The sequence below is a fragment of the Idiotropiscis lumnitzeri genome, chromosome 3 (assembly GCF_059441095.1).
Source record: "Idiotropiscis lumnitzeri isolate Australia: NSW breed Sydney's pygmy pipehorse chromosome 3, RoL_Ilum_1.0, whole genome shotgun sequence".
Classification (NCBI taxonomy): domain Eukaryota; kingdom Metazoa; phylum Chordata; class Actinopteri; order Syngnathiformes; family Syngnathidae; genus Idiotropiscis; species Idiotropiscis lumnitzeri.
In genome coordinates, this window is record NC_142393.1 from 20,072,155 (window position 1) to 20,099,474 (window position 27,320).

The following is a 27,320-nucleotide window of genomic DNA, read 5'->3' on the forward strand; positions in this document are numbered from 1 at the left end:
TCGTCCATAGTTTGGCATATTTGTCTGTCACCACAGTGGAATGGGGAAGGAGTTGTAAAAAAGCTTGACAATAACTCACTTTGTCCCTATAGCTGCAATTACTTTGACTTGCTGTTAAAGGTCCTAAATTTAGCACACCGTAATGTAAACATGAACTCAATCAGACTGCTCTAAAAACCTTCCTTTGGTTTTCCAATCATTTTATGAATTTTCTTTTCTGTGCTGGACAGAATATCAACTTGAAGGTCATAAGCTCAGTCACAAGAATTATAAAAATAAACTGATTTGATTGATTTAGACACAGTTATTTTTCATTGTTCCCTCTACTACAGCCCTTGTGATTCATCCCAATTCCCTTTACTCGCTTCTCTTCTGTGGTAGTCTCAGCTTCATCCTCCCCTGCGGGACATCCACACAACACTATAAGGCCGTGGGTTTAGTCTGCATCAGTTTTGAAACCCAAACACAGAAATGCCGCTTCCTCCTTTTGTTTTGCTAACGTCCGGGATGAAGAAGGAAACTGCAGAAAAAGTAGCACCGATACATATCACCAATATATATTGCGGGGTTTGTGAACCTCACAATTATTATTTGACCGCAGATGAGTCTGTACTGTATAGATGCTCAGAACAGACAAAATGGCTGCTTTTGCCTTCTGCATACCATCATGAGAGTGGATGTTAAATCACTGCAATATTTTATTGATCCCTAAAAGGATATTTAATGCATAAATTAAGAAATAAACCAGCTCCATTATGCACATGCATATAATGGGCCGTGATGCATATTTTAGGACTTAAATTCTCCAACGACCGAAGCCAAGTTCTGTCAGACTGAGATATTGACAGGCCAAAAGGCATCAGTCAGGCTATGAAGCAGCAAGCCCTCTTTGTGCAGTGGCTATAAATGTGTCAAAATAATTTAGACCGATAAGTCATAAGGCAAGTAAAGTGCAAACTATAAGTGATTAAAGCATATTACTGTGTGTGTAATATTCCATAACATTAAAAACTTGTTTTCAAAAAGCAGTGTGTCAGATGATACTGTTCCACTCCAGTCCTGCAGGTGGCGATAACGTTCATTGTTAAAGTGGGCGCAAATTGGCACCCACAGCAAACTTTTTAAAACGCTGGTATATCATTGGGGACCATTTTACTGTGCAAAAAAAAAAAAAAAAAAAAAAAATATATATATATATATATATATATATATATATATATATATATATATATATATATATACCCAACATAATCGATTAATTGACCTCAATTAGAGTTTCATCACATTATAGTGAAAATCTAAAAATATGTTGTGGCTCAACCCGGTATTTTTCAGCCAGTTTGAAAAGACTGCGGCAAGCCAACAAACTCACCTCCATGAACGTAGTCATGTAGCGTGCAGTCAGAAGGACCCACCAAATGGATCAGACTGGACTGGCTGAAGCCAACTGTGTGCTTTTCTGCAATGCAAAAGAACAATGCATTACAGTACACGGGCATATTTTGCCTATACAGTATGTGCTCCAACTGCAATACTGCTTATGCACTCATAACAGCACACTTAGAAAGACAGCATGCTGAAACTTTTGGCATATCCTCTGTTTATATAAAAACATGTGTCTGTACAGGACATATTTTCCTCTTTTTGGATGTGATTACATTCCTTCTAAGCGAATCTGTTACCTGGCTTAGGTGGAGGTGGCACAACTTCTTCAACCATTTCTTTGGTTTTCAGTCTCGCCGACTTCTGAGCCTCATAGCGCTTCCGACCCTCCTCCTCTTGTTCTGCGTCAAACTATACAGAGATTCGTAATGGAAAATCTGTTGCCATGTGATGTTTTTCACTAACTATACAATCATGTAATGGAAAACACTTTCCACCCTGTTCTTCACATCTGAAACTGTAACCTCTCCTTTGCCTTGCATGTGGTGTGTCAAGATAGCAAAGCGCTCAATTGGGGGTCTTATCATGTTTCTGAGAATAATCTAGCTATTGCTCTTCTTGGTATCTTGATGAGGGAGGGAACTTCTCATATATTAGGAGACTGTTTTGTGATGTGAAGCAAAGATGAGAGAGATAGATGTTTTTTTTTTTTGTTAATGCAGGCGGTTAACTTGTTTCTCTCTTTGTACGCCATCCATACATCTATTTTCTATACCGCTTATCTTCACTGGGGTCGTGGGTGAGCTGATTTTATGCAAGAGCCAGGTTTGACTGATTTTTCTGAATATTAAGATATAAATGGTCTTAAAGCTGTCAAAATCAGGTACTTGATTACCTCATTTCGCACGGACAAACCGAAAAGTCTACAAGACATTTATAATTGGAGCAGCAGCATTGCACTGACATAAATAAGCACTCCGCTAATGCATCGCGTCCCATTAACGGAGTCTTCTTAGAGTGGCATTCAGGCAAGATGATTAAAACAGACATTTCAAATGTTGCATGACTATTACTTGATCGGATGGCCTCGCTCCGGAAAAAAATAGGAGCCTGGTGAAGTGCCAGACTTTGGTTGATTAAGGTCAGGGCAGCTGACGTTTTCCACGTACCTTGATGGGCGGCACCTCCATGATCTTGTCGACATTCTGCAGAGAGCAGGGTACGTACCACAGCACGGCCCTGTTGACCAGCTTTTTGGCACCTGCAGTCACAGAGAAAAAGGTCAAAGTCTTCTACCCAAGGAAAATGTCACTGGGAATGCTTTCTACTCTCAATACATTCTGAAAATGGGCAGCCCATGCAAAGCAATCGCTGATTAGGAGTGAGGGAAACTTGTTGACAGCTGGACAAAGTTGACGATGACAAACTGACAAGGTCTTGCTTTGTGGGCAAATAATTCATTTTGGATTAACTGTTTCAGCCTTACTAAATATCAGTGACAAATTTGCTCCAAATTTGACCAAGTTGGCCAATATTTGAAGGCAGTTTAAAACTTTGGAACAATTCACTTACAGTATAAGTACATGCAGTCACACTCTATTAATAGACATTTCGGGAGGGAATAACGGTTGAAATAGGTATCCAGGGATAAGCCAGTTTGGAATCAGACATCATTCTTAAATCACTTAAGAAGTGCTGAGTGAGGCCATTTTTGGTAGTGTTTAGCAAAACTACTCATAGCAAAAGATCAAGCAGGTCTCTTGCCAAAATTGAATTTAAAACTAACTCAAGCTCCTACTTCTGCGTACTTACAATACACTGCATCATTTAGGAGGGATGAAAGATTTTATCTGCCTTGCAACACCAAGAGGCAGAAGATCAGAAAACAACCTTTGCAAAAATCACTTCTCATAGCAATCAGGCGGAGAGGTTGTCATGGTGATATCTGTTCTATTCTGCCAACACTTTGTCACTTAATTCGTTAACTGTGAGAACTGGAGGCTATTTTGAGGCATTCGGGCACACAGGCTAGAGGAATGCATTTGTTTGTAGCTGATGATGATTCAAATAAATGTAAATGGTCCTGCTAACACAGGACAGGATAATAGAAAAATATATGTACATTGTGACAACACATAACAACAATAGCACAGGTTTAAAGCAGACGTCTCTTGGGGAGTAGCATTTGCATCTTACACCCTAGTTAAAACTGCACTGACAGCCGGTCAGCGTTACCATGCCAACCGCTCTTCTCTCCTCGTCCATTCATTGGCTCCCGCCCTTGACAGCAACCAGGAAGTTGCCCACAGGAAAATGAGTCAAATTTACATATCCTTGACTCTACCAAGACTGTTAGAGTCCAGTCTATTATTAGCCACTGCTGGATGTTATGAGTGAACTGTGTTCAGGGTGGAGGAGGAAGAGAAGGGAGAAGGGGGTTGAAATACGTTACTGTTGAGGACCATTCTCACATGACCTTTTTTGCCAGAATGGAATCAGGGAACTGGCTTTCAATTTCAAGTCCCTCCACATTGAATGACAACCATGTCAATGTTTGACCATGTTGACGTTTTAACAGCAGCCTTTGTGTGTTCAACGAAGCAGTATGATGGCCTCATTATGATTACAGTTCATGCACGCTATTCGTAAAATTCTGCATCTGTGAATTCCTCCAGAAACATATTTTTGAAGGCCGGTTTTACATTCAATGTTGTAGTTCATCCCAAAGATGATTGTTGGGGTTCATCCACACCCAACTCCTCAAAGCATGCCTTTGGGCTTTGCTTGGGGCACTGGGACAGAGTCATGCTGGAACAGAAAATGGTCTTCTTTGAACTGTTCCCACTTAGAAGCATATAATTATGCTAAACATATTTAGAGGGGTGGCACGGAGGACGATTGATTTGCACGATGGCCTCACTGTTCAGAGTTGCAGGGTTCGATTCCGGCTCCCACCTTCCTGTGTGGACTTTGCATGTTCTCCCCATGCCTGCATGGCTATCCCCCGGGTACTCTGGTTTCTTCTCACATTCCAAAAACATGCATTGTAGGCTGATTGGACACCCTGAATTGGCCCTAGGTGTGATTGAGAGCGCGGCTGGTTGGATGAATTACAATTCAATTATTGTTTTATTTTACATTGTTCATTTGGGGGTACTGCAGCATAAATGGGGCCCCAGGCCTGCGTGTGCGTTAATCCGGGCCAATTTAAGCATTAGCTACTTGTACTTGGTGGAGGTAATGAGGGGATTGTAATTGTTGCCTTTGTGTAGATAGGTCCTGCTCTTTTTGCATCACTCAATCACCATTAAGCCAATTTAAAGGCATTAGTCACAATTTCAGACAGGTGTTGATGTTATAATTTTACTTATACTCGTTTTTCAACACCATAATAACTGAATGGATCACGGCAGTCGTCACTGAGATCTTTCAGCTGTTTGCAGCCCCTCCATCGTCATATTTCCTCTCACACTCTCTCCAAAATAAAGCCTCCCTCGCTTTATCCACTTCATATAAAAAGTAGTTTAATCACAACTGTTTGTAACTTTGTCACCCTGCCAGTCTCTGCTTTGTCTCTCACAGCAGTTTCCACTCCCTCAAGTCATATACATAAAAAAAAAACTATACTATTTCTGCCTCCTCTACAACGTGATCCAGAATGAGGGATCAAAAACACAGATTTGTCCATTGCACAGTGCCAAGGCGAAATTGCTTTTAACTGAGGCACACTCTGGCCTACTGGGACTATGTGATTTCAAGCCAAAGTAGTTTTTTTTCCCATTATTCTATTCAACTGTTAGGTGTTCACATTTGAATACCTGAGATGTCATGATATGCATGATTACGTTAAAGCATATAATGCATTTAGCAAATGCGTCTTAGCAGGCTCACAAAGCTAACATTCAGAGTGTGCAGTTGAATGACCCATCAGGATCACGGCGGGAACTGTCATGCTTATTTTAAGCCTCACCCATAATGCATTGCTCTCAGCTGTGTCTATGCATGTGTAAGTGTGCGCGCATGTAGCACACAAGGGGGGGTACGATTTGTGTATACAGTGTTTATGCAAATGCATCCCTGAGTGTGCATGTGATTACCTCCCCGTGTGTGTACATGCAAATTGTGTGTTGTCATTTGTGAATGGTGGCCAAAAGCCCAATTGTGTGCATTATGGAGACCACGTTTGTTGTGTGTAACTCGGAATGTGAGACTTTGTTTTACAGAGTATGCACCAGGACTGTACATACGCATATGCAAATCGGTGTGCGTGAGTGTGTGACTGCGCATCTGTGTAGAGTGCGCATGAGCGTTGTGCACAGCGGGGACAATCATCACGGCTTGTGCCCACAGTAGGCAGGCTCCCCCTGGGGGGCCGTGACTGAGGCCTGCCTGATGAGATCCTGCCTGACTGACTGTGGAACCTGGATGCCCTGCCTCCTCCACCACACGAAATACACATAAATGCATGGAACCATGAAGAGCCTACAGGAATGCATATTAGAATGTATGAATATACAGAAATTTGCATAAAAAACAAACTAGGCAATAACCCTACGAGACTGGACATTTACACAAATATTTGCCCGCAAAGCTTTGTCCAAATATCAAGACACAAATATGAAAGGTCCTCCCTCGAGAATCTGATGTAAGACATCTTTTTGAGAGAGCTCAAGCATGTGCGTTGAGTGCGTGGGCTTTGTCCATGTACAACGTGTCAGTATGTGCATATTGTATCATCTCTACACTTAATATGCGTGTGCGTGTGTGGGGGTGCGTGTGTGTGGGTGGGGGTGTGTGCGTGTGTATGAGACGTGTTCAGGTACACCCACTTGGCGTCCATGTGTGACTGGACCTCAGTGTGTGGGACCTGATGCTAAGCCGACATGACAGAAGCAAATAATGTCTGCTCCCGTTATCTTCTCTTCCCCCTCGGCCCCGCAGGAACCTTTTAAAGGGCCAAACACTGATACAAGCACACATGCAGACATGCACATATGTACAGTACGCCATACATATGCACATTACGCCAGGGTATACAACCCCAATTCCACTGAAGCTGGGACATTGTTTAAAATGTAAATAAAGACAGAATACAATGATGTGCAAATCATGTTCAAACTATATTTAATTGAATACACTATAAAAAACATATATTTGATGTAACCTTAAAAATCTTCATTTTCTTTAGCAAATAATAATTATTTAGAATTTTATGGCCGCAACACGTTGCAAAATCGCTGGGAGAGGGTCATGTTTACCACTTTTAACAACATTCAATAAACGTTTGGGAAGTGAGGATAACAATTGTTTAAGCTTTGTAAGTGGAATTCGTCAACGTTCTTGCTTGATGCACAGCTGCAATCATTTACTACAAAGCCATGCTGTTGTAACACATGCAGAATGTGGTTTGGCATTGACTTGCTGAAATGAGCAGGTGCAGCATATGTTTCTCCAAAACCTAAATGTACCTTTCAGCATTATTGCTGCCTTCACAGATGTGTAAGTTACCCGTGCCATTGGAACTAACATAGCCCCATACTATCACAGATGCTGGATTTTGAACTTGGCGTCCATAACAGTCCAGATGGATCATTTCCTCTTTGGTCCAAAGGACACGGCATCCACAATTTCCAAAAACTATTTCAAATGTGGACTCGTCAGACCACAGAACAGTTTTCCACTTTACATCAGGCCGTCTTAGATAAGCTTAGGCCCAGAGAAGCCAGCAGAGTTTCTGGGTGTTGTTGATGAATGGATTTTGCTTTGTATAATAGAGTTTTAAGTTGCTCTTACGGATTTAGCAGCAAACTATGTTGACTGACATTGGTTTTCTGAAGGGTTACTGAGCCCATGTGGTGATATCTTTAATACAGAGATGTGGGTTTTTGATACAGTGTCACCAGCGGGATCAAAGGTCACCGGCATTCGACGTTGCTTTTCGGCCTTGCCGCTTAAATGCAGTGATTTCTCCAAATTCTCTGAAAGTTTTGATGATATTACAAATCCCAGATAATGAAATCCCTACATTTCTTGCAACTGATCTGAAAAGGTGACTTATACACATGTTAAGTTTCACATTGAGTCCCAAAATCCAAAATTCTGAGAATGAGTACAGTGGACTAGTTTTGCCACACTGAAACTACATGAATTGAATACTAATTATCTGAAGCACTCAAATAATACGATTTAATTATTTTGAAGTCAAATTCTGCATTCAAGGCTGCAAGGTAATCTGAAAAATATAGTTCGGAGTTAACGAAGTATGAAAAATCCACATAAAATGGGGTGTGACCAATTTGTTTGCTTGGTTTGCAAATAGAAAATGTGACCACTCTTTCAAATCCAAAAGTAGGAACTCTTTACACATACACAACAATCATCAGAAACGTAATCATTTTAGTGCACTATCTCTTGAGGTGCGTCCTGGCTCGTCCACATATCATGGAACTCAACTGTGATGAGCGAGGGTTGCCATGGCAATGACATAGACATTCCTATTCTCCTTATTACGAGACAGCATGCTACCAAATCTATTGTGAAATTGGCATTTGAAGTAAAAAATAATGTCATATACGTATGGTATACATGTAAAACTGAGAACTTGAGTGCTAATGCAGCTGTTATTTTTATTTTTTTTTTCAACTACAATAATAACTGAGTCCTTTTTCACCATGAAATGCCTGAATCAGACTCAGAATGCCCTTTATTTTCATGATACTCAGTGTACAACGAGATTGGAGCCATCGAAATAAGGAAGAAGACTTACTTATTTCACTCAAAATCGTTGAGATTATCAAAATCATTTTTTTAAATGGGCAGTCACAAATAATTGCAAAATGTTCAATATGATTATTAGATATACGTCATAGATATACATGATCAAAATAACTATTTCATCAAAAGGAATATTGCGGACATTAATACAATGTAAGACAAAAAAAATTGACTTTTCATTGTACCGTTATGTGGGCTAAAGTTAGGCCACTAACAAGACTTTAGATTTGGATTATTTTCACCATATTTTCATGATGTGCTTCTGTTTAGGAAACCAAAGGCCCTTAATGGGAATATTGGCTACACTCTGATTAATTTTTGAAGAGTTGCTTGGAAGTACACTGAATTTGATTACATCAAGTGATTGCACAAAATAAAATCATCTGAATCCACATTTTTAAAGTCATGTCATAAAATTTAGTAAATTCTACACATTACTTACAGTGTACGTAAAATTGTGAATAGCTTTGAATATTCTATGATCAGATAATTTGTTTACCACTGTACTGAAGTAAACAATGTAATATTCTTGCAAATCAAATTGCTTTGTTTTGTGTGTGATAGATTTTTAGCTGATCTCTCCTGACCATAGTTACTACGTAGGCCTACCGTTGATTAGTGATTCCCAACACACTGAGTAAGTGAATTTGTGAGTAGGATCGTTATTATTCCCCGTAGATAGACATTTTTCAGAAAAGAGTGTGAGAGGGTGCACACCAATATCTGTGGGCATGTCGAGGGCCTCAACACCAAAGAGGATGCCAGCCTGACAACTGCAAAAAATAATTGTTGCCTCCTTCAACCGTCTAGCACCATTGTCTCAAGGTACACGCAAAGATTGCACCTGGTAAGGGGCCGCTACTATGCAGAGTCCCCAAACTCCAGATTTTAACACCAAATCTTGAATATTTAAATATTTGGTGTACCATTTTTATTTCATCATTATTTCTCACTGGAATAGTACCCTTCAAGGTACTAACATGTTTTCATACTTTGGGTTCAACAAGTTGGCTCGATGCAGGTGACGGGTGTAGATTGTACTTTGACTGGCAGAAATGGACTCTTCCACACCGTTTTTTTGGGCAAGTACTGATTGTGTGCTGTTCTCCACTTGTCATCTCATATCTCCAAAGCATATCTGTCAACCTACTTCCAACCCAGCAACCAGCCAACCAACCAGTTCAAGCCTGTTGCTAGGGCAACAGCTGTCTCGGGGATACTTCTTGTTTCTCACACCTCCTTCATCCTTCCCTCCTTTTTCAGTCTTCCTTCATTCAGTCTGCGGGCATTGCATTTATCAATGAATCAATGTCCCCTTCTTATGCATCAAAGACCCTTAAAAGTAAGACAGATTGCTATGATGCAGCAGCACCTTCGACGCCACAATTGAATCATTTTCACAAATACATAAAATATTGCTATATAAGACAAAAAGGAGGCCTACGTGGTTGTTTTCTGTGCACAAACTATTCCCATTACGGATGTTATGTTGTGTGTGCCGCCCTCTACTGATACAACTGCAGAAATGTTACACTACTTTGAATAGTACAGTGCTGTAATTGCTCCAGTCTGTGTGTAGTGAATGTATCTTTAGAATCACAGGACTTCTCATTAATCAGAATCAATGTGTTTGGAATTAAACAGACACTAAAAGGGTTTATTTATTTGTAATGTAAATTTAATATTTAAAACAGAGCATTTATGCCACTGAAAAAATAATGTGTACAAACTTGTTTTGGAGCTTATTGTATTTATATGTGAGCTCTGGGTCCAGGAATTACTGTCCAGCCCTTATTCGCCACTTAGATGGCTGAGTGGGCACATCTCGTGACCTATAGCAGTGTGGTCCAAGTCCCACTAGTGTTGGGCTCACTCTAAACCAGGCGTGGGCAAACTACGGCCCGGGGCCACATGCGGCCCGTTAAACATTTTAATGCAGCTAGCTAAACTTGAGAAAAAATTAAATGAATAAACCTTGTTAATGTTTTATTTTCTAAATAATGTGGTTTTTCAAATACATATATATTGTTGTAATGCTTTTATTCACTTTGATTTAAAATTAAATGTATTTGATTCCTCCGATGAGGTGAGGTTACCAAAACACTCCATCCATCTGTTCCTGGTCCAGCCCCTCTGTCAGATTTTAGAACCCATTGTGGCCCGCCAATCAAAAAGTTTGCCCACCCCAGATCTAATTCGGTTCAGTTGTATTTATTTACATTTAATCTTTGACAATAATTTGTTTTCAAGGTACAGTTTGTGTCTAACTGTTAACAACTTAAATTTAATCATTGTTGAAGTAAAGTTTTTGAAAGATAAATTGTAACAAAAATAAATGAAAAGCCTATCACATAGGATACCTCTTATTTGGTAGTTGCCCATCGTATTGTAAAAGAATATAGAATATAATGGACACAATATGCTGTATTTGGTTACAGTATACCAGAGACTTGAATAAGTGCGACCACACCACAGAAGCTGCCACGAATTCGGACAAGCGTGTGTATATCTGGGTGTGTTGGAATTATGCTTGTTATCAGTGAATGCCTGCACACATGAATGGTTGTCATTGTTCGTATTCTCACTATTATGTAGGAAGGTGGAGGGAAGAATGAGGCAAAAGGTTAACACTGGTGAATGGCAGCAAGTCAACAAAAGTTATGATTTTCCCAGAGGACAACATGTGAAAGACATAATAATCTAATGAAGCTTTAATGTCTTGACAATTCACCTGTGAGGATGTTCTCGCCCATGACTTTGACCTGCACTTCCAGCGAGTGTTGCGAGGTGTACGTGATCTCAGCCGTGGCGTGTGCAACCTCCCCGATGAACAGCGGGTACAAGAACTCAGTCTTCTCCACACGAACCAAAGCAGCCAGGCAGCGATCCTGGGGAAGGCAATACAGTACAATGTTATTAAACGTGTAGCAAAACTCTTGATTAACACTGAATGGAAAGCAAACATAGTTAACATCTAACGTCTACTTTGATCAGACAAGCAAGGTACCATTATGTCTGAAGATGTATTGCGTGATAATGCTTATTTAGAGACTTTGCTGCATTGTAGAGCTTTTCAAACACAAATTTCCGCAATATAAACAAATATCGTTTTCAATACTCTTTGATGGTGTTTATGAGTAAGTCAGTTCATGAATTGAGTTTGACATGCAGTGTTGAACTAATTTATGAAACTACCTGTCACAAAGATACCATCCAGCATCATGAAATGCTTAAATGCACACTGTTTTTTAAACATTTAATTAAATATGTGGAGTGCTTTAAAACATGTTTAAGCGCTGTAAATATTCAAATACTGTCTAGGTTGAGCATGTGTATTCAGTGAAGCAGTTGCGTACGATTTTGTAGATTACACGTCACTTCTGAAGAGAGGCTGAAAGGTAAGACATCATCAGAACGTTGTGGAAAGCAAGACAAGGATCCAACGATCTGCGTCAAAGCAGAATTGATTCAGTGGGTGAAAGGTAAAGCTGAACTGTTGCTTCAGTAATCATTTGTATTTCAATGCTCCTGTTTTTTCGATTGTCATTGGCTTAATAGGAGTCTGGCTCAGGTAGAGCCGGTATTAAACAGGTTTTTGGCCTAAAGGACTATGATTTGCATATTCGCTTGGGAGTGTTCTGTCCAATTCTATGTGCTGTGCAGAGGAGTGCTGAGTGAACATGTCCAGTGGACTGCTTCGACACCTTCTCGCACAGCCGCTAACTAGCTGGCCACCGGCTTGATTTGGGCATTTTTATATAACGTTGCTGGCAATATGGACTGAAAATATCCTAAAAGTATTTCAAATATAATTGACCTCAATGGGGCATTTTGATTTGAAAGATAGCCAGGTACCATGTAAGTAGTCACCTTCCAGCAACTACTGCTTTCAGTCCACTCCACTGTGGAGAAAACAGGAGACAATGCCAGTGATGCAGAAGGCAAAGACTACAAGCTGTGATTGTCATGGTGTGGATGCCAGTAGAAATCTTGAAAATGTCAAAATATTTGGTTTCGCAGTCAGGGTGAGGATGAGAAACGTTGTTAGCTGTCTTAAAAAGGGGGTGTTGAATATGAAAATGTACAACTGAACCTGACAGCACAGACAAGACTGACAAGAGAGAGACAGAGAAAACACTGCAGTGAGATAGATTAATGAATAAATTGCTGACAGGAAACTATTATCAGACTTTTATTGAGTGACAGAATTGCCTACGTTTGTCCCGTTGCGCTGATGCCGACACTGGAGCTAAGCCAGGCAAGGGAGTTTCATTCAACTCTGCCGGCAAGCCAACAAATGTGCCCCAAAGATGCTAGAAAGCTCTGACAGAACATGAGAAATTTGAGGAACCCAATTAGAACATGATGGGCCGAGAGGGAACGTAGTGCGGCTTTGAGTCTGCGGGACTTAGCAGAACTGCCAAAAATAACTTAGCAAGACTTGAATACGGAGATGATGAAAACAGAGCCGTCATTACCATAAATAACAGCGTAAATTTAAAATAAGATAAACACAAATAAATGGATATGGTTGTCACCTCGCACCTCATTCTGTGTGTTGCAGTGCCGCGTGCTAATAATGCAGCCAGCTTCCTCGATCATCTTCAGGATGTGGCCGCCGTGCACGTTACCGACAATGTTGGCATCATCTGGCCGCATGATCCTGTGGTAAAAGAGAGATGTAATTTGTAGTGGGCAGCATGGTTTGTCCCTTACGTGCCATTTACTCTCATCACAAGAGAAAATTAATCACTCATTTTTTGTTTCACTTGGAAAAATGTTGTGGTTCGTATTCATTTGACTGGTGTTTCATGGAAGGCGGGTTAGAGAAAGGAAAACAATGACCTACTCAGGAGAATGTGATGCTGATAGATAAAATAGACTCATAAGAAAAACAATATGAGCTGAATGCTGTTTCATGCGATGTACTTTGGACCCGATGAGATGTTAAATAATCTAATCAATGACAATCTGTCATGTATGGAACAAGTTTACAAGGGGGGGACAAACATAATCTACCAGTCTACAGTCAATCAAGCGTCATTACCTTTACAGGAACTTGGGTTTAGTATAATTCCACAAGTAATCATATCTATTGTTACATTTTCCTGTTGTTTGCTGTCTGAGTCATTTTTCGGTTTAGAGCTCATCTCAGATGCCAAAACAAAGGTGGTGCTCTTCTAATGGGTCATAAAAACAAGAAAATCCACATCTTGACACAATAAGGTGGCAAATGAGTCACATTTACCATCTGACTGAATGGTTCATGTTTTTATGAATGACTGAGAACAAAATGACTCAGAGTTAGTCACAGCAACAAAGTTAACGCAACTATGAACCGACGTTGAGAACAGAGCAGATCATAATGCTGGCATTTCTGTGGAATGGCCTTTAATTTTGAAAAGACACTTTAAAAACGTGCACCCTCGTATTGTATAAAGGTCACACTGCAATCAAATACGCTATTATGAAATAATAAGTTTTGTGTCAACTACCTGCAGAGCTCATATTTGATGTATGCCGTGTCCAATTCAGTGGGCACAAACTTTCTCGGTGGTCTGAAGCAACGCATCTTCCAAACCTGATCTTCTCTCTCGTCGTCGTTCTCTCAGCACTTACTTGCCTTCTGGATGCTTTCTGCATCCAGGTCTGACATTTGAGGCAGTGATGTCACTATAGTCGCCATCACAACTGGTCTGACGGGATCAGAACCCGCCCGGTGATGAGGCGATAAGACACCAAGCAGAGAAAAACAATGACTCTCGCCATCAGTGTCGTGTGCCGTGGCTGACAAGGGAATCTCAGGAATGTCGATTGCTTCTGCCAAGGAACTAATGACTGATGTGAGCACTGTTAAAACACTAAAAGCAAACACTTGTATTTTTTAGTGATATCTTTTTAGTTATAAAAACAATGGTCTATAACTTACTTTATTTAGGGGGGGTTTCACATACATCTGTCCTTTTTTGTTTTCTAGCTAAAAAGGCCACTATGTTTATCATAATTATTTGTAGATCACTACTCATAATAACAAGATTAACACGTATTCCTATTCAAACTCTCGACATATACTGTATGCTCTTAATTTATACGAGCACAAAATACTTGTCATGACTGTGAATCTAGGGTGTGGGTGTTATTGTTCACTTCTTGAACTTGTGATTCCTGTGCTGGTCAGTGGAATCAAACCATAACTGTTATAAGTCACAGGCCACATTTTTAACCACTTGTCGGGTCATTATTGCCAACTATTTGACAGTAATCCTGTTCAGAATACTGCTATTACAATTATGGTGCAAAAGCTATGTGGCTCAATCGCGTACCTCACCACCCATCAATTTTATGTCTCAATCTTTTTTTTGAAGCAGATGGCTGCTCCACAATAGGTTTTGGGTTGGATTAAGGTTTTCTGCTCTAAACACTTTCGTATTTACCACATGCAGCAAAAATGCTGCCTTGTTCCTAATTTGTTTAGTAAGAAAAGTACTTCAATATAAACATTGCTGGGAATGTCCCTCACAAAAACAGTAAAAAGACTATCCTCAAAAGAAAAATAGCAATGGTAAATGAACTCAAGTGTGCTCAGGCTTCTTAAAAAAGACATAACATTTATTTTACTCTGTATAAAGAGGTGCTTGGGTTGAGCAGATTTCTTTTTAAAACAAGATTTTTCCAGTTTTTAAAAACACTGCCTTATACTGGAACCAATGACATTGTTGATCCACTTTCCAAGTGTTGTTTTGCACCCTAATGTAGACCTACATACTTGTCTGAAAAAGTTATCTTTAAGATAGGCTGACACAAAACACAAATATGCTTCGAATGCCTTCTTGGAGTAAAACTGAGGCTTCTCAGTGACGTCTTCACATATAAAGAGCATCGAGAAGTTCAGTAACGTCTTCGCATATAAAGGGTATCCAGAAGTTTATTTTGTAACTGCACATACGAAACCAGAAAACTGTTTGAAGTTGTCAAAAACAAATAATGTCTCCTTAATCCCATGTTTGACAAACAATATTTGCTCATCTCGTGCCTGTGTGAAATAAATATTTGTTCGTTTTGCGCCCCCTGTTGGTGAACAAGATTATAACGACGCAGCTGGGACATATGAAGCCGTTTCATTCATGTCGATTAGTAGTCACAGCTGTTCATTTGTACATATTTTCATATGCAAAAAAAGCCGTGATCAGTACGTTATGTGGTGTCATCATCTTGTGCGTGTTTAAAGTGTAAAGAGTATGTTTGGCGAGATACGACACACGAGTGACAAGAACGAAAGAAAAATGCTTTATCATCCCCTAACACATCCTGTCTGGCGCGGTGCGACATCACTGTTAAACATCTTCAACGTAGTGACCAAAGGCGATAACGTGCGAGGATAGAAAGCCCGTAAAAGAGATAAACCAGATTAAGCCGGTGTCGTGCCAAAGTACTTACCCCCTGCGTAAAGTCTCGCGACGGACAGTCGCCGGCATACGTGAGTTCCGTGTATGTATTCGTGTGTCGCACGTCTAATAAAGACGACAAGTCACAATACATCGTAATAAACATAACCAACACAATTAAACATTCTACCTGCATAGCTGAAGGGATGATGCGGCGTCTGGAGCCTTCATCGCAGACATGATGCTGGTGAGGATGTCCTCTATCCTGATGGAGTAAACGACATATGAAACCACTCGCTCAGTATCCGGGACTTTTGCCAATAATAAAAGGTGACGAAAGTGATTTGGAAAAAAAACTTTAAAGGATTCTCACGGGTGTAAGGATTTACGATGTGCTGAACAAGCGGTTTCGTCAAACGTATCTGGTGTTTAGTTTGGAAATGTCACGCCAACAGCCATTTTGCTTCCGTTTCAACCAGGCGACTCTGAGCTCATGAACGCAACACTCCGGGACAATTCCACCAGCGGCCTCTAGAGGGCATCAGAAACCAATTCAAAAAGACACCGAAAGTGAAACCACACACAATTTATGTAATTTAACGTGCGTTTAGGACACCAACTCAGCACAAGGAAGCTTACAAATAGCAATAGCTATGTTAAAAAATGTATTGTGCTATGAATAGATCGCACTGAGAATGCGTTGCCCACTCTGTGTAAATAATGTAACCAATGTACGTGTATTTCTATTTTTTATAATTCTCACTATGCACCCTCAAGGGAGTGACAATTTACACTCGATGCATAAGGCCTCTCTGAAGTCCACCAGCTCCTTATTGTTGATTTCGGGAAGAGTTCCAGTGGCAACCGCGTGAAGCTCTGATGAACTCTTTACCAAAAGCAGTAGGACAGGCTAGAAGTTAATGATGATCCACACAAAATATAATAAAAACTAATTTAGGCACATTTTAGACGTTTTCACTTAGGGGTGTGTTCACTTTTGTTGCCAATAGTTTTGAAATTAATGGCTATGTGCTTGAGTTATTTTCACGGGGCGGTAACTTTACACTGTAAACAGGCTGTAACAAAGTTACTTCTTCAGTGTTGACAAATATTTTTCAAAAATGTGGTGTAAGATACTGTATGTACAGACAAAACAATACAGCATGGAAAAATGAGACAAACGCAAAATATTACGACGTCGCAGTTTTATTATTTATTTACATTACATAAATACATAATTTGCTGAAAATTGCAAAAAAATAAACACATCCCATCAGAGATACTTGCAGTGACAGACAATATGTCCACAAAATCAATCTGCACAGATTCAGAACACTGAAGTCATACAGTGCAAATTCACTAACAGTGACCCTTAGGGTCTTACAGGGCTGTTTCAATAGCCCTTACTCATTCAGTCCTCGAAGTAGACCAAACATTTAACGTAAAACATACATGCGGAGTTTTAACAAAATACGACAGTCTAGATTTGTCAACTTATACAGGACAACCGACGCGTACGCAAAATGGTAAGTATACAATACTCGGCTAAATCGATTTACGATAAATCTTATATATATATACAAGCCATGCTAATTCGACATGTAATGTATATACGTACATGTATATAACATGCTATAGTCGCTGCGAGTGGTGTGCGTTGGCGCCACTAGAATAATCTACCAGGGTCTCCACATGGGGACGCTGTCGTGCTGTGGAACTGAGCGAGCTCTAATGGGAGGCACCGCGTCCTCGGATTTGTGACCCAGGCTGGATTTGAGTTTAAGGAGCCTCTGCTGGATGTGCGGAAAAGCCGCGGAGTTCTGACTGCAGCAGTTCTGGCACTGTCGGTTGACGTTGGCTTCCATGGACCGCTGGATGAAGTCGGTCACTTGTCGGGCTGCGTCGGGCTCGAGGCTGCTTTTGGGAAGGAGCGCAGAGACGCGCTGCAGGCAAGCTTTGTAGCCCTCTTTATAACTGTCCGTGGAATCTGAAATAAAAGGTGATGATGAGCCGTTAGTTCATCGGTTTAGACAGTCAAACATTCCTCACTTTTTGTGAGTAATATATTCTAGTATACTCACTTTTATTTTTGACAGACGGGATGTCACTGAGGAACCTAACCGTCATCTCCAGGATGCCTGCTTTCTCCAGTTTAGAGTAACGAGTCTTCTGCAGATGGTGAAAAAAGCAAAACGTTAAAACAAGTGAGCCAAAAACCTACTCTAATCATTTCCCATCTAACAATATAACCATTCAACCGCAATTTAAAAAGAACATACATCTCTGCCGGTTAGAGGAAGAATCAGCTCTTTCAAGTGGTTCAGGCTGTCGTTAATACGAGCGCGTCTTCTTTTTTCCACCAGAGGTTTCATAGTCTGAAAGAACAAACAGAGTTAAGTATGGCGATATATTAAATATAAAATAGTCGAATACAGTTAAATGTGTGAGGAAGGCGCAACTCACCTTTCTGAGCTCAAGGGCTGCTTTTCTTTTGGCCACGGTGGGTCTCGGCGAAAAGGATGCCAGAGCATCACAAGTCATATTTGGAGACATGTTATTCGTCCTTTCAGTTCTCGAGATGTATCCTCGACAGATACCAGAGGGGAAGTGTTTCTAACTGCCACTGGCTTCGGTTTTTATGCACGTCCACGGCGTCGGTACCCGTGCGTCACGTCTACGCCCCCAAGCCAACACCAAACGAGTGACTGGCCACGCATTTGACGACAACAACAGAAAAAAGCATCACGTTTATTAAGATAGCCATCTGTTTTTTACTTAAATCCAAGCGTGACAACTCCAGTGCGTGTCTGCATTGTGACAAGCAAAAGAATATGCATAATCCACATCCAGACGCCGCGCGTAAAACTTGTTTGCGCCTATACAAATAAAACCCACAAATGTTTGAATAGAAGTCTTTTTAAAATCGTCTCACGCATAGAAGATGTAATATATTGCTCAATATGTCGTATAAAAAGAGACAATGGCTTTTAGTTGTGCGTAATTTTGCCGAAAACGTTGTTGTCTTGCGTAATTACGCACGCACTCAAGACTTTTCCAAAATGAAACAAAACAAATGTTTGAGTTTATGTTAAAGTTACCCATTTTTTTAAATTATATTTAATTCTGTAAAAGATGTATGGGTAAATATGTACGGTTAATATTCAGAACGATTTACTATACTTTTTTCATTGTTTTAGTTGAGTTAAATATCTTTAATTGGTTTTATTTCTACATGTTTGCGCGTGTACGTACTCATGGGGACACATGTGATGAATGAATACTTAAAAAATAAAAACAGAAGGCGTGATCCAGCTGTCTCGTATAGAATTGAAGTTTGCGTGCGTGGAAAAAAGGATCCACAGACAGCCGGTCTCTTGCTCCAATCCAATCCACGCCACATCAAGTAAACCCAAGCCACGCTACTTCCAAGTAACATCTGCTCGTAAATTTTGACAACAATAGTTTTGCATATGAGGTTTATGCAATTCTCGACGGAGGGGGCGAGGCCTCAATACCTGTGGGGTGTTTTCTGCGTCCTTTTGCCAACGCTAAGCATAGAGTGGCTGGTGCTGAAACCAGGAGGGTGGGGGGAGGGGTCCTGCAAGTGACTTGATTCACACAAAGAAGACAGCACATCTTTGAAAATAAACTCAAAATAAATGATTGTGCATTTGATGTATTTCTGCTTAGGAGTGGATGACTTCATCTCGAGAGGACAGTGGGAGGTTTATGCCTCGTGCTTTTCAAGTGGGCTACGTGTACTTAGACTTCAGTTTCAAATGGAAATGGTATCGAACAATAACTGAAGATGTTTGTCAAGCCATCAGATGCCACTGCACTCAGGGGAACCACGCGTGCAGCACGCGCCACGGTGAGCAGATGGCTCTGTGCACCCCTTCTGAAAAACCCTCACCCCCCCTCCTCCTCAGGCTGGATCCATCCAGTCAAACCATCCCGCAGCCATTCATTCGTTTCTTAGCTGTACCACGGACACACACACTGTCATTGAATTCTGTGGATCTTTCTTTAACGCGCATGACGCATGATCCCCAAGCACGTTTAGCGTGGCTACCCCATCTGCATGTTTTTAATAATGTGCAACTGAAACGAATTGTTACCACCACCCCCACCCCAATATGGAGGCTCTGCGTTGCATTTTTATTCTATGGCTTGACTGTATGCCTTTTTTGGCATATTGTATCGCAAAGCACAAAAAAACCTCACTCAATCTGGTAGAGAGCCTAAATTAGTAAATAAAAGAAAGAAAGATAGAAAGAAAGACTGAAAGAAAGAAAGACAAAGGAAAGAAAGATAGAAAGAAAGAATGAAAGAAAAAATAAATACATAAACAAATAAATAAATAGAGAAAGAAAGAAAGAAAGATTGAGCCATAAGAGTCCAGATATGCTCAGTCCCCTCTAAAAGTAATAGAATGGCAAAGTCAATTCCTTTATTTTAGTTGCACTAAACACAAGATATTTGGGTCTGAGATCGAACGATGAATATGAGAAACAAGTTAAAAATTCCAGCTTTTGTATTGTATTATTTAAATCAAGATGTGTTCAAGAACTCAGGACAGAGCACATTTTGTTTGAAGCCACCCACTTTTTCAAATGAGCAAAAGTATGGGAACAGACTTTAAATTACCTTAAAGTTAACATTTGGTGGCATAACACAGGCGCTAAAATGTATGTTCTATTGCAGTTGTAGGGAACTACGGTTCCTGGAGAGCCATATCCCGCCCGTTTTAGACCTCTCCCTACTCCAAACAGACCTGATTCCAATAATCAGGATCATTTCAGGCTTCTACAGGGCTTGTTGATGTGCTGATCGTTTGAGTCAGGTGTTTTTGGAGCAGGGACAGATCTAAAATGGTCCGGATGTGGCTGTCCAGGAGCCGAAGTTCCCTACCCCTGCTCTATTGAGTTGAAGACCAAGTGTGAGGTAAGTTCATAAAATGGTAAATCAAATCTATTTGTGTCACAAGTAAAGTATTTCCACATAATAAAAATAATAAAGCATGAAAAAAACAATTCTCAAAAACAAACTCAAAGTGTGACGTCATACCAAGGGATTTATTGCCGCGCTCACTTAGAAAATATATTGGGCCAGTCAAAAATTGACTCACAAAACGAAATAGCAAACGTACCTGAGGGCATCCAGGTATTTGAAGAATTGGAGGAAGAAGAAGGAAGTCCTCTCACCATCACCCCAAGGCTCTCCTGCTACCTCTGCCCATCCCCAGTCATCCCTGGTCACACCTGTCAAGCAATTTCATCTCTGGTCTGCCTCCCTCCAATGGAAACACTCCAAGATTCCAACATTCTAAAACTCAAACTTCCCTCTGCACTTGAGACTCTGGACCTCCAGTGAACCACGTCTTGAAGCTCCATAGCAACCCCATTCAAGTTGTTTCTGACCCGTGCCCCCATTTCACATCCCAGGTATACAACAAGTCTGTAAAGCTCTTGGGGCTTCTTCCAGCCTGTCTTCGTAATCATTCCCTGACCAATGGACAACCGGCGAGACACAATCGGGACTTGGAATCAGCTCTTAGGTGTTTCTCGGCCTACCCTCCATCCTTCTGGAGCCTAGACCGTCCAGGGGTTGAGTTTTCCCACAATTCCCTCACCTCATTGTCCACGGGCACGTCATCGTTTATTGTCGCCTATGGGTACAAACCCCCCGTTTTCCCTTCTCAAGAGAAGGAGGTTGTTATGCCCTCTGTCCACGCATGTCAAGGTTTTCAATATTTAGTTGACTAGGAGGGTTTGGCCTCTTGGGCCCTCATCCGAGTGGTACCCGTTATAGGAGGGATGAGAGTGGATACAGTTGTGTCTGTGTTACTTGATGTTGTCAGTTGCAATGGCCCTGTATTATGTCATAGAATTGGGCATGGCCTGATGGCTCACAATATTTAAGATAGGGTTGCTCAGTGACTCATTGTCATAATCTCAAGTTTTATTCCATGCTCTGTTGCGCGCGGCCCTGCTCTGTTGTTGTTACTTTGTATTTTTCCCAGTTTTTTTTTTCAGTTCTGTGTCATGTCTGCTTCCGGGTCCAAATTGTAGTCCGGGTCCACATTCTGATTCTTTTTGCTGGTGAGTGTTTTGCATCTTATGGCATGGCTGGTGTATTTCTTCTTTTGAAGTGTGATACGCTCATCCTTGTCCTGTGGAGGTTAGCAGTAAATTCACTTAATGTCACATTTTTCACAGCTCTCACAATGTTTCTGTCATCAAGTGTCATAGAGATACCCTTGCCTGACTGGTTTGATGTCTGTTGTTCAGTGCACTTTTTCAGAATATTCCAAATTGTTGCTCATCGAAGATCAGCAGAAGAGACACAAGACACTATTCTGTGACACTCTGAAGAAGGTGAAAGACTGTCGCCGAAACATGCCAGGTAAATGACAACCAACAATGTCACATGTTCGAGTACATTTGCTCACTTGAAAAGTGGGTAGTTTCAAACAAAAGCTGCTGTGTCCTGAGGTGTTTTACACAGCTAAGATGTAAATATCACAAAATAAAAGCTGGAATTCTGAACTTGTGTTTCATATTCTTCTTTTGATCTGAAACCCAAATGTCTTCAGTATACAACAAAGGAATTGACCTTGTTCTCTTGGAAGAGAGTCAATATGTATGCAGGTTGGTTTACAATTTGTTGTGTGGTTTATACCAGGAGACCAGGTCAAAAGGTAAGCTCTCTTCCATCCGACAACTTGATATATCTAAAGCCCAATGGCATGATTTTCTTTAGTTATTAATGACACAATATCAATTAAACAAACTCACCAATACTAATTAAAATTGTGCTTTTACTTTGTTTGTGTTGGCAAGTGGACTGTTCTTGTTGGTTGAATTGGTTTCTTGTTGTTCAAAAATGTTCAAATATGACTTGGGAAATTGTTGTTCGGCTAATGATGTGCAAAGGGGACATCATCCATTTGTGCAGTCAAATCAGCATGAGTATGGGCCCAATATAATGTCAGAAAATGCTAAATGTCCACAATCTATACCAGAAACTGTTATATTTTAATATAAGAATCTGAAAAAAAAACATTAGTATTATTGTTGAAAAGTGAAAGTGTTTTCAAAAAGTGGCTGATATTTTTTAAAGGCTACAGCACTGTTTTGTCATGTTTTTCATAGTATGACTATAAATCCTTTAATTGATTCTGTATTGTATATATACTGTATTGTTGTATTATTTTCTTCACTTGCTTCGATGCAAAAATGAGTACTTTGAGAGGCACACTTGCTGCACGCGCCCCTCACAGTCCCGCTGGGATGGAGAGATTAATGGTAGGGAAGGGACTGCAGGGGAGGGGGGCGTTTTTGAGAGGGGGGGGGCGGGGGCGGGGGGTCCCACCTCTTTTCCCATTCTATGCCGTCGGTTAGAGTCCCCTTTTGTCTTTTCAAGTAAATTGGGCGTCTGTAACCCATCTGTGCAGGCTGGATAACAGGGAGGCTTTGTCTCTCGAGGTCCCAACACTTCACAGGAATTAAGAGTCGCATGCATGCTGCAGATTTTGGGATGAAGGAGGGGGCGAGAAAAAAGGGAGTAAAATGCCACCTGACTTTTTTTCACAGTGTTGGTTGGAGTTGCTGGTTTAGTGTCCCTCCTGTCGTCTTCAAAGCTGCAACTCGTTGTTAAAAATGGGTGCGGCATGAATGATGACAGACTAAACTTTTAAATGACTAAAAAAATAAAGTTTTAAGTATAGTATAAAACTACTCAATAAAATGAATCTTTGTGCATCCACTTGACAAAATAAAATGTAGTAAATTCAACAACATTTTTCAGTGCAGGTTGATAAAAACAAAAACCTGAATTGCAGAACAGAATAAAAAATATCAAAGACCCGCGCTTGTCAATGATTGCACCAAGAACAGTCAACAGATTTTTTTTTTTATTATGTAAAATCCACAAGGATTGAAAAATAAACTAATCATGACATATACATGTACATATATATATACAATACAGTAGCAGTGGAATAACTACAGATTCATGTTCGTTTAGAATGTGGGCAAACTACGGCCCGTTAAACGTTTTAATTCGGCCCACTGAACTTGAAAAAAATTAAGTGAATAAACCTTGTCAATGTGTCATTTTCTAAAGACTGTGGTTTTTTGAAGACATCTATATTGTTGTAATGATTTTTTTCACTTTCATTAAAATTAAATGTATTTTTTTTCTCCGATGAGATGAGGTTACCAAAACACTCCATCCCTCTGTAAAATTTTCGAATCCATTGTGGCCCGCCAATCAAAAAGTTTGCCCACCCCTGGTCAAGAAAGTAAAGTTGAAATCAATTCATAAATTACATCATCAATATTTTTCAGCACAATGGAGCTCTCCCCAACTTTTTTGGAGCCACGGACCGGTTTCACAGAATGCCCGTCATATTTTTGGCAAAATAATTCCACACACCTGTAGCACAGTATGACTGTGTACCACTGTGACAAGCATTGCGGCACAGTGTCGCAAAGTGGCAAGTGTTTTGATGTTATACGTGATGTGATTTGAATCAAGTTGTCATTGTCATTCTGTCGATGCCGGCATCAAAACTGCCATTGTCATCCACCACCATCTTATTTCCACACTCTCAAACCTATTTTCTGGATGAAGACATGATGGCCAGACATTGCATTGCTCCACAGACTGTTATCTGGCAACAGCAGCCGACGGCAAATGTCAAATGTCCAATTAGACAATGAGATGCCAAAAATATGTGACTAGTTGACTTCAAGCTTTAAACGTTGATTCAAAGTAGAGTTGACTCGTCAACTAGTCAACTACAGTAGTAAGTGATCTTGCCTATATCCATCCATTATTTGTACCGCTTGTTCTCACTAGGGTTGCGGGGGCGCTGGAGCCTATCCCAGCTGCCATTGCGCTAGCCAGTCGGTCAACGTGCCGCCAATCCTGCCTATATCAGCCACTAAATTATCAAAAAATACAATACAATACAATACAATGCTTCGAAGATTAAAAAAAAAACATTGTTGGTCTCTCTGGAAGATAAACCTAAAATAGTTTTGCACCAGCATGCTCTTCTGTTATAGATGTGTGTCAATGCAGAAATGTATGGCGCTCATACAAGCATGCGAAAAGTCATGTTTTCAGATGAATGTTATATATGACTATCATGGTGAACACTGTGTTGGATGTCCTATAAACAGAAGGGTGCATAAAATCTTGGTATGGTTCTCAGATGAGCACCAGAGGTTGTTGTTTGGTTCCAATTTTTTCCTGATGATGCACCCCCCCCCCACCACCTCATGAATGAATGTAAGCATTTGGGAAAAGTAGTGCCCACAGGTCACATCCGGCCTGTCCACAGCCGCTTCAGCATTTAGGAAGCCAAACTAAAACATGAATCGAGTAGTGCGAGCAAACAAGAGCAGTGACTTGGTTTTGTATGAACTGAAACATATTGTCGCTGTAATCAGTGACTTCTGTGATGATCCTAGCGACTATTCATTTCTAATACTCTCATGGTTTGTGCTCATCATGTCAGTACACTTTAAAAATCCAGAAAAGAATATGGACGCTGTAGACATGTTTTTGTGTAAATGTGTATTAAACAGTGATATTGTGTTAATGTGAAGAGTTCATATAAATTTGACTGATTCGTATTTTTTTCACGAGTTTTGAGTTGTAATTTTCAAATTACTGATAGCTATATCAGTAGTGATACTATTTTAGAAAATAAAAAAAAATAAAAAATAAAAAATAACCTCCCCTCCCCTGTATATATATATATATATATATATATATATATATATATATACATATATATAATGATCAGATCACATTCTATGACCATTTCATGCAGAAACATAATTATGTCATTACAAAGCGTTGACTTTCGCACAACTATATATGGAATTGTGATGTTTTATGTACACTGAGTAAAAAGGTTGTCTTTGAACATTAATGCTAATAAAATAAAAAAATTAATATTATAATAATATTTATTGTTTTTAATTGGATTGTTGTAACACTTGGATATGAATATCACAAACTTGTTGAATTAAATCACGCTGGACTGTGTGTTTTGGGGCTGTGCACACTCAGCCATGTAATGACCTCAGTGTTCTTCCCACCAAATTGGCGGCAAGCAGTGAGGCGCCTCATGCAGCAACAATAGAGCAGCTGCTCTCAGCATCAATGGGCTTAGATTGACCTGTGGCTTTATGCATTTGCCGCCTTTTTCATAAATCCAACATTTCGCTCATTATCTGCTTTTTATGACCGCAGAAAACACAAATTCACAACATATATGTATGTATTATTAATGCGCATTTATTGACTTTCCAGTGATACAACATCTCAAACATCACATTTTCGTGACTTGCTTTCAACATATTCAACACATAGTGTTTACAAACTATTCTTTTGCACAGACCAAAATACTTTAAAGTCCACCGTGCAAACCTCAAACCGAGGAACCCTTGGGGTTTTACAAAAGTGTTGTCGACAACCCGTGCCTTTGAAACCCCAAAGAGGATTGCAATAATAAAACGTAGCAAACGACTGCTTCTTTGGGATCTGTGCTCGATTTTACCCCAAATGAATAAATTGCTGGATTAAACATCAACTCTCACAATCTCTCCTATACACTGCGTGTGATAAGTGGATCATCGCGAAATAAATAAAGCATTAAATAAGTGTCCATTTAATCTACCAGGGCCTCCACATGTCTGCGCTGACAGCAGGCGGAACTTGTTGCGCTGCGCGGGGTCCAGGGACCACCGGCTGAGACTGAGGCTGGCTGTCGGCCCTCATGGAGCTCAAGCCGGACTTGAGGCTCAGCAGCCTCTGTTGTATGTGCGGGAATGCCCTGGAGGTCTGAGCGCAGCAGTTGAGGCAGGACGGGGTGACTGTGGCGGACATGGAACGCCGTACAAAGTCACTGACCCGCTGACGCACGTCTTGGTTGAGGCTGGTTTGTGGGAGCAGAGCGGAGACACGCTGGAGGCACGCTTTGTAGCCTTCTCTGTAACTTTCTGCGGGATCTGAATCGGAAGAAAAAATCATTAGAAATCAAATCACGCAGACTTTGTGATTATTATTATGAGGAATGACAGTGATTACTATCTCACCTGTTGCGGGAGACGCTGGAAGGTCCCGGAGAAAGCGGACGGTCATTTCCAGAATGTCAGCTTTCTCCAGCTTGGAGTAGCGCGCGTTGTCTTTGCCAACCAGGGGCAGAATGAGACTCTTTAAATGACTAAGACTGTCATTAATACGAGCACGCCTTTTCTTCTCCAATAGCGGCTTGAGAGTCTGGGGGGGGAAAAGTAATGAATCATACGCGTTATTGTCGAATCGCACTGTTTGCGCAAGTCATAATAGGAAAACATGCCCTGAAAACATGTTCTTACCTTTCTAAGCTCGTGGGCTTGTTTCCTCTGGGCCACGGTGGACCTGACAGGGAGAGGCTGGCTGGCCTCGGCAGTGATGCTGGGACTCATATTTTTGGGGGACTTGTGCTTGTGAGAGGTGTTCGAATTCGGAGCTCAAGTGTGCTGCGTTGCTGAGTCGCCTCCCATTTATGTGGCCTCGGCGCGTCACAGGGGCGGGACACAAGCCGCTGCGCGCTTGATTCGGGAGGAGGGGAGCTGGGAGATCAAGCCCTTTGGGAAATGAATTAATGACATGTGCTCCCCTCTGGACCAGCTGTCCTTGTCGGGTCCTCCATGCAGTCAAGCGCTGGTATGCAGAGATCATTCGTGAAGTCCCTGCCACATATACGTGGGCCTA

The 27,320-nt window shown here is 40.7% G+C and overlaps 3 protein-coding genes and 1 long non-coding RNA gene across 5 annotated transcripts in view; 1 reads left to right on the top strand and 3 right to left on the bottom strand.

Moving 5' to 3' along the window:
- The window catches only part of acot7 (acyl-CoA thioesterase 7), a 34,854-nt gene extending 18,790 nt beyond the window's left edge, over nucleotides 1–16,064 (bottom strand). Inside the window, exons 1-7 of one of the 2 annotated variants that reach the window (XM_088290972.1) lie at nucleotides 15,916–16,064; nucleotides 15,733–15,807; nucleotides 12,703–12,820; nucleotides 10,889–11,045; nucleotides 2,553–2,644; nucleotides 1,683–1,794; nucleotides 1,373–1,459 (exon numbers count right to left, since the gene is read on the bottom strand). In XM_088290972.1, the coding sequence (XP_088147098.1) occupies nucleotides 1,373–1,459; nucleotides 1,683–1,794; nucleotides 2,553–2,644; nucleotides 10,889–11,045; nucleotides 12,703–12,820; nucleotides 15,733–15,782 (616 nt within the window). In that variant the 5' untranslated portion in view covers nucleotides 15,783–15,807; nucleotides 15,916–16,064. Of the gene's footprint in view, nucleotides 1–1,372; nucleotides 1,460–1,682; nucleotides 1,795–2,552; nucleotides 2,645–10,888; nucleotides 11,046–12,702; nucleotides 12,821–13,652; nucleotides 13,818–15,732; nucleotides 15,808–15,915 lie in introns of those variants that run through there. The other variant, XM_088290971.1, reaches the window with a different exon arrangement.
- Nucleotides 16,065–17,212: 1,148 nt separating this feature from the next.
- Nucleotides 17,213–18,134, bottom strand: LOC148340268 (transcription factor HES-2-like). The gene is made up of 4 exons (XM_088291355.1): nucleotides 18,006–18,134; nucleotides 17,822–17,917; nucleotides 17,624–17,711; nucleotides 17,213–17,529 (listed from the first exon to the last, which is right to left on the bottom strand). The coding sequence occupies exons 1-4, from the start codon at nucleotides 18,093–18,095 to the stop codon at nucleotides 17,219–17,221; spliced, it is 585 nt and encodes a 194-aa protein (XP_088147481.1). The 5' UTR covers nucleotides 18,096–18,134; the 3' UTR covers nucleotides 17,213–17,218.
- On the top strand, nucleotides 17,341–19,828 carry LOC148340269 (uncharacterized). Its single transcript, XR_015842555.1, has 3 exons — nucleotides 17,341–17,541; nucleotides 17,639–17,746; nucleotides 19,233–19,828. It is a non-coding gene; the product is annotated as an uncharacterized LOC148340269 (long non-coding RNA).
- A 6,380-nt stretch (nucleotides 19,829–26,208) lies between these two features.
- Nucleotides 26,209–27,031, bottom strand: hes2.1 (hes family bHLH transcription factor 2, tandem duplicate 1). The gene is made up of 3 exons (XM_088291654.1): nucleotides 26,942–27,031; nucleotides 26,660–26,843; nucleotides 26,209–26,572 (listed from the first exon to the last, which is right to left on the bottom strand). The coding sequence occupies exons 1-3, from the start codon at nucleotides 27,029–27,031 to the stop codon at nucleotides 26,238–26,240; spliced, it is 609 nt and encodes a 202-aa protein (XP_088147780.1). The 3' UTR covers nucleotides 26,209–26,237.
- Between the last annotated feature and the right edge of the window lie 289 nt (nucleotides 27,032–27,320).

What these genes read in the sequence shown, in the direction of transcription:
- hes2.1 (XM_088291654.1), bottom strand. Translation starts at nt 27,031, where the DNA reads ATGAGTCCCAGCATCACTGCCGAGGCCAGCCAGCCTCTCCCTGTCAGG. An exon ending in AAGCCCACGAGCTTAGAAAG is followed by an intron (nt 26,844 to 26,941) that starts GTAAGAACATGT and finishes TTCCCCCCCCAG; the next exon opens with ACTCTCAAGCCGCTATTGGA. An exon ending in TCCAGCGTCTCCCGCAACAG is followed by an intron (nt 26,573 to 26,659) that starts GTGAGATAGTAA and finishes CTTCCGATTCAG; the next exon opens with ATCCCGCAGAAAGTTACAGA.
- LOC148340268 (XM_088291355.1), bottom strand. Translation starts at nt 18,095, where the DNA reads ATGTCTCCAAATATGACTTGTGATGCTCTGGCATCCTTTTCGCCGAGA. An exon ending in CAGCCCTTGAGCTCAGAAAG is followed by an intron (nt 17,918 to 18,005) that starts GTGAGTTGCGCC and finishes TTGTTCTTTCAG; the next exon opens with ACTATGAAACCTCTGGTGGA. An exon ending in TTCCTCTAACCGGCAGAGAT is followed by an intron (nt 17,712 to 17,821) that starts GTATGTTCTTTT and finishes CACCATCTGCAG; the next exon opens with AAGACTCGTTACTCTAAACT.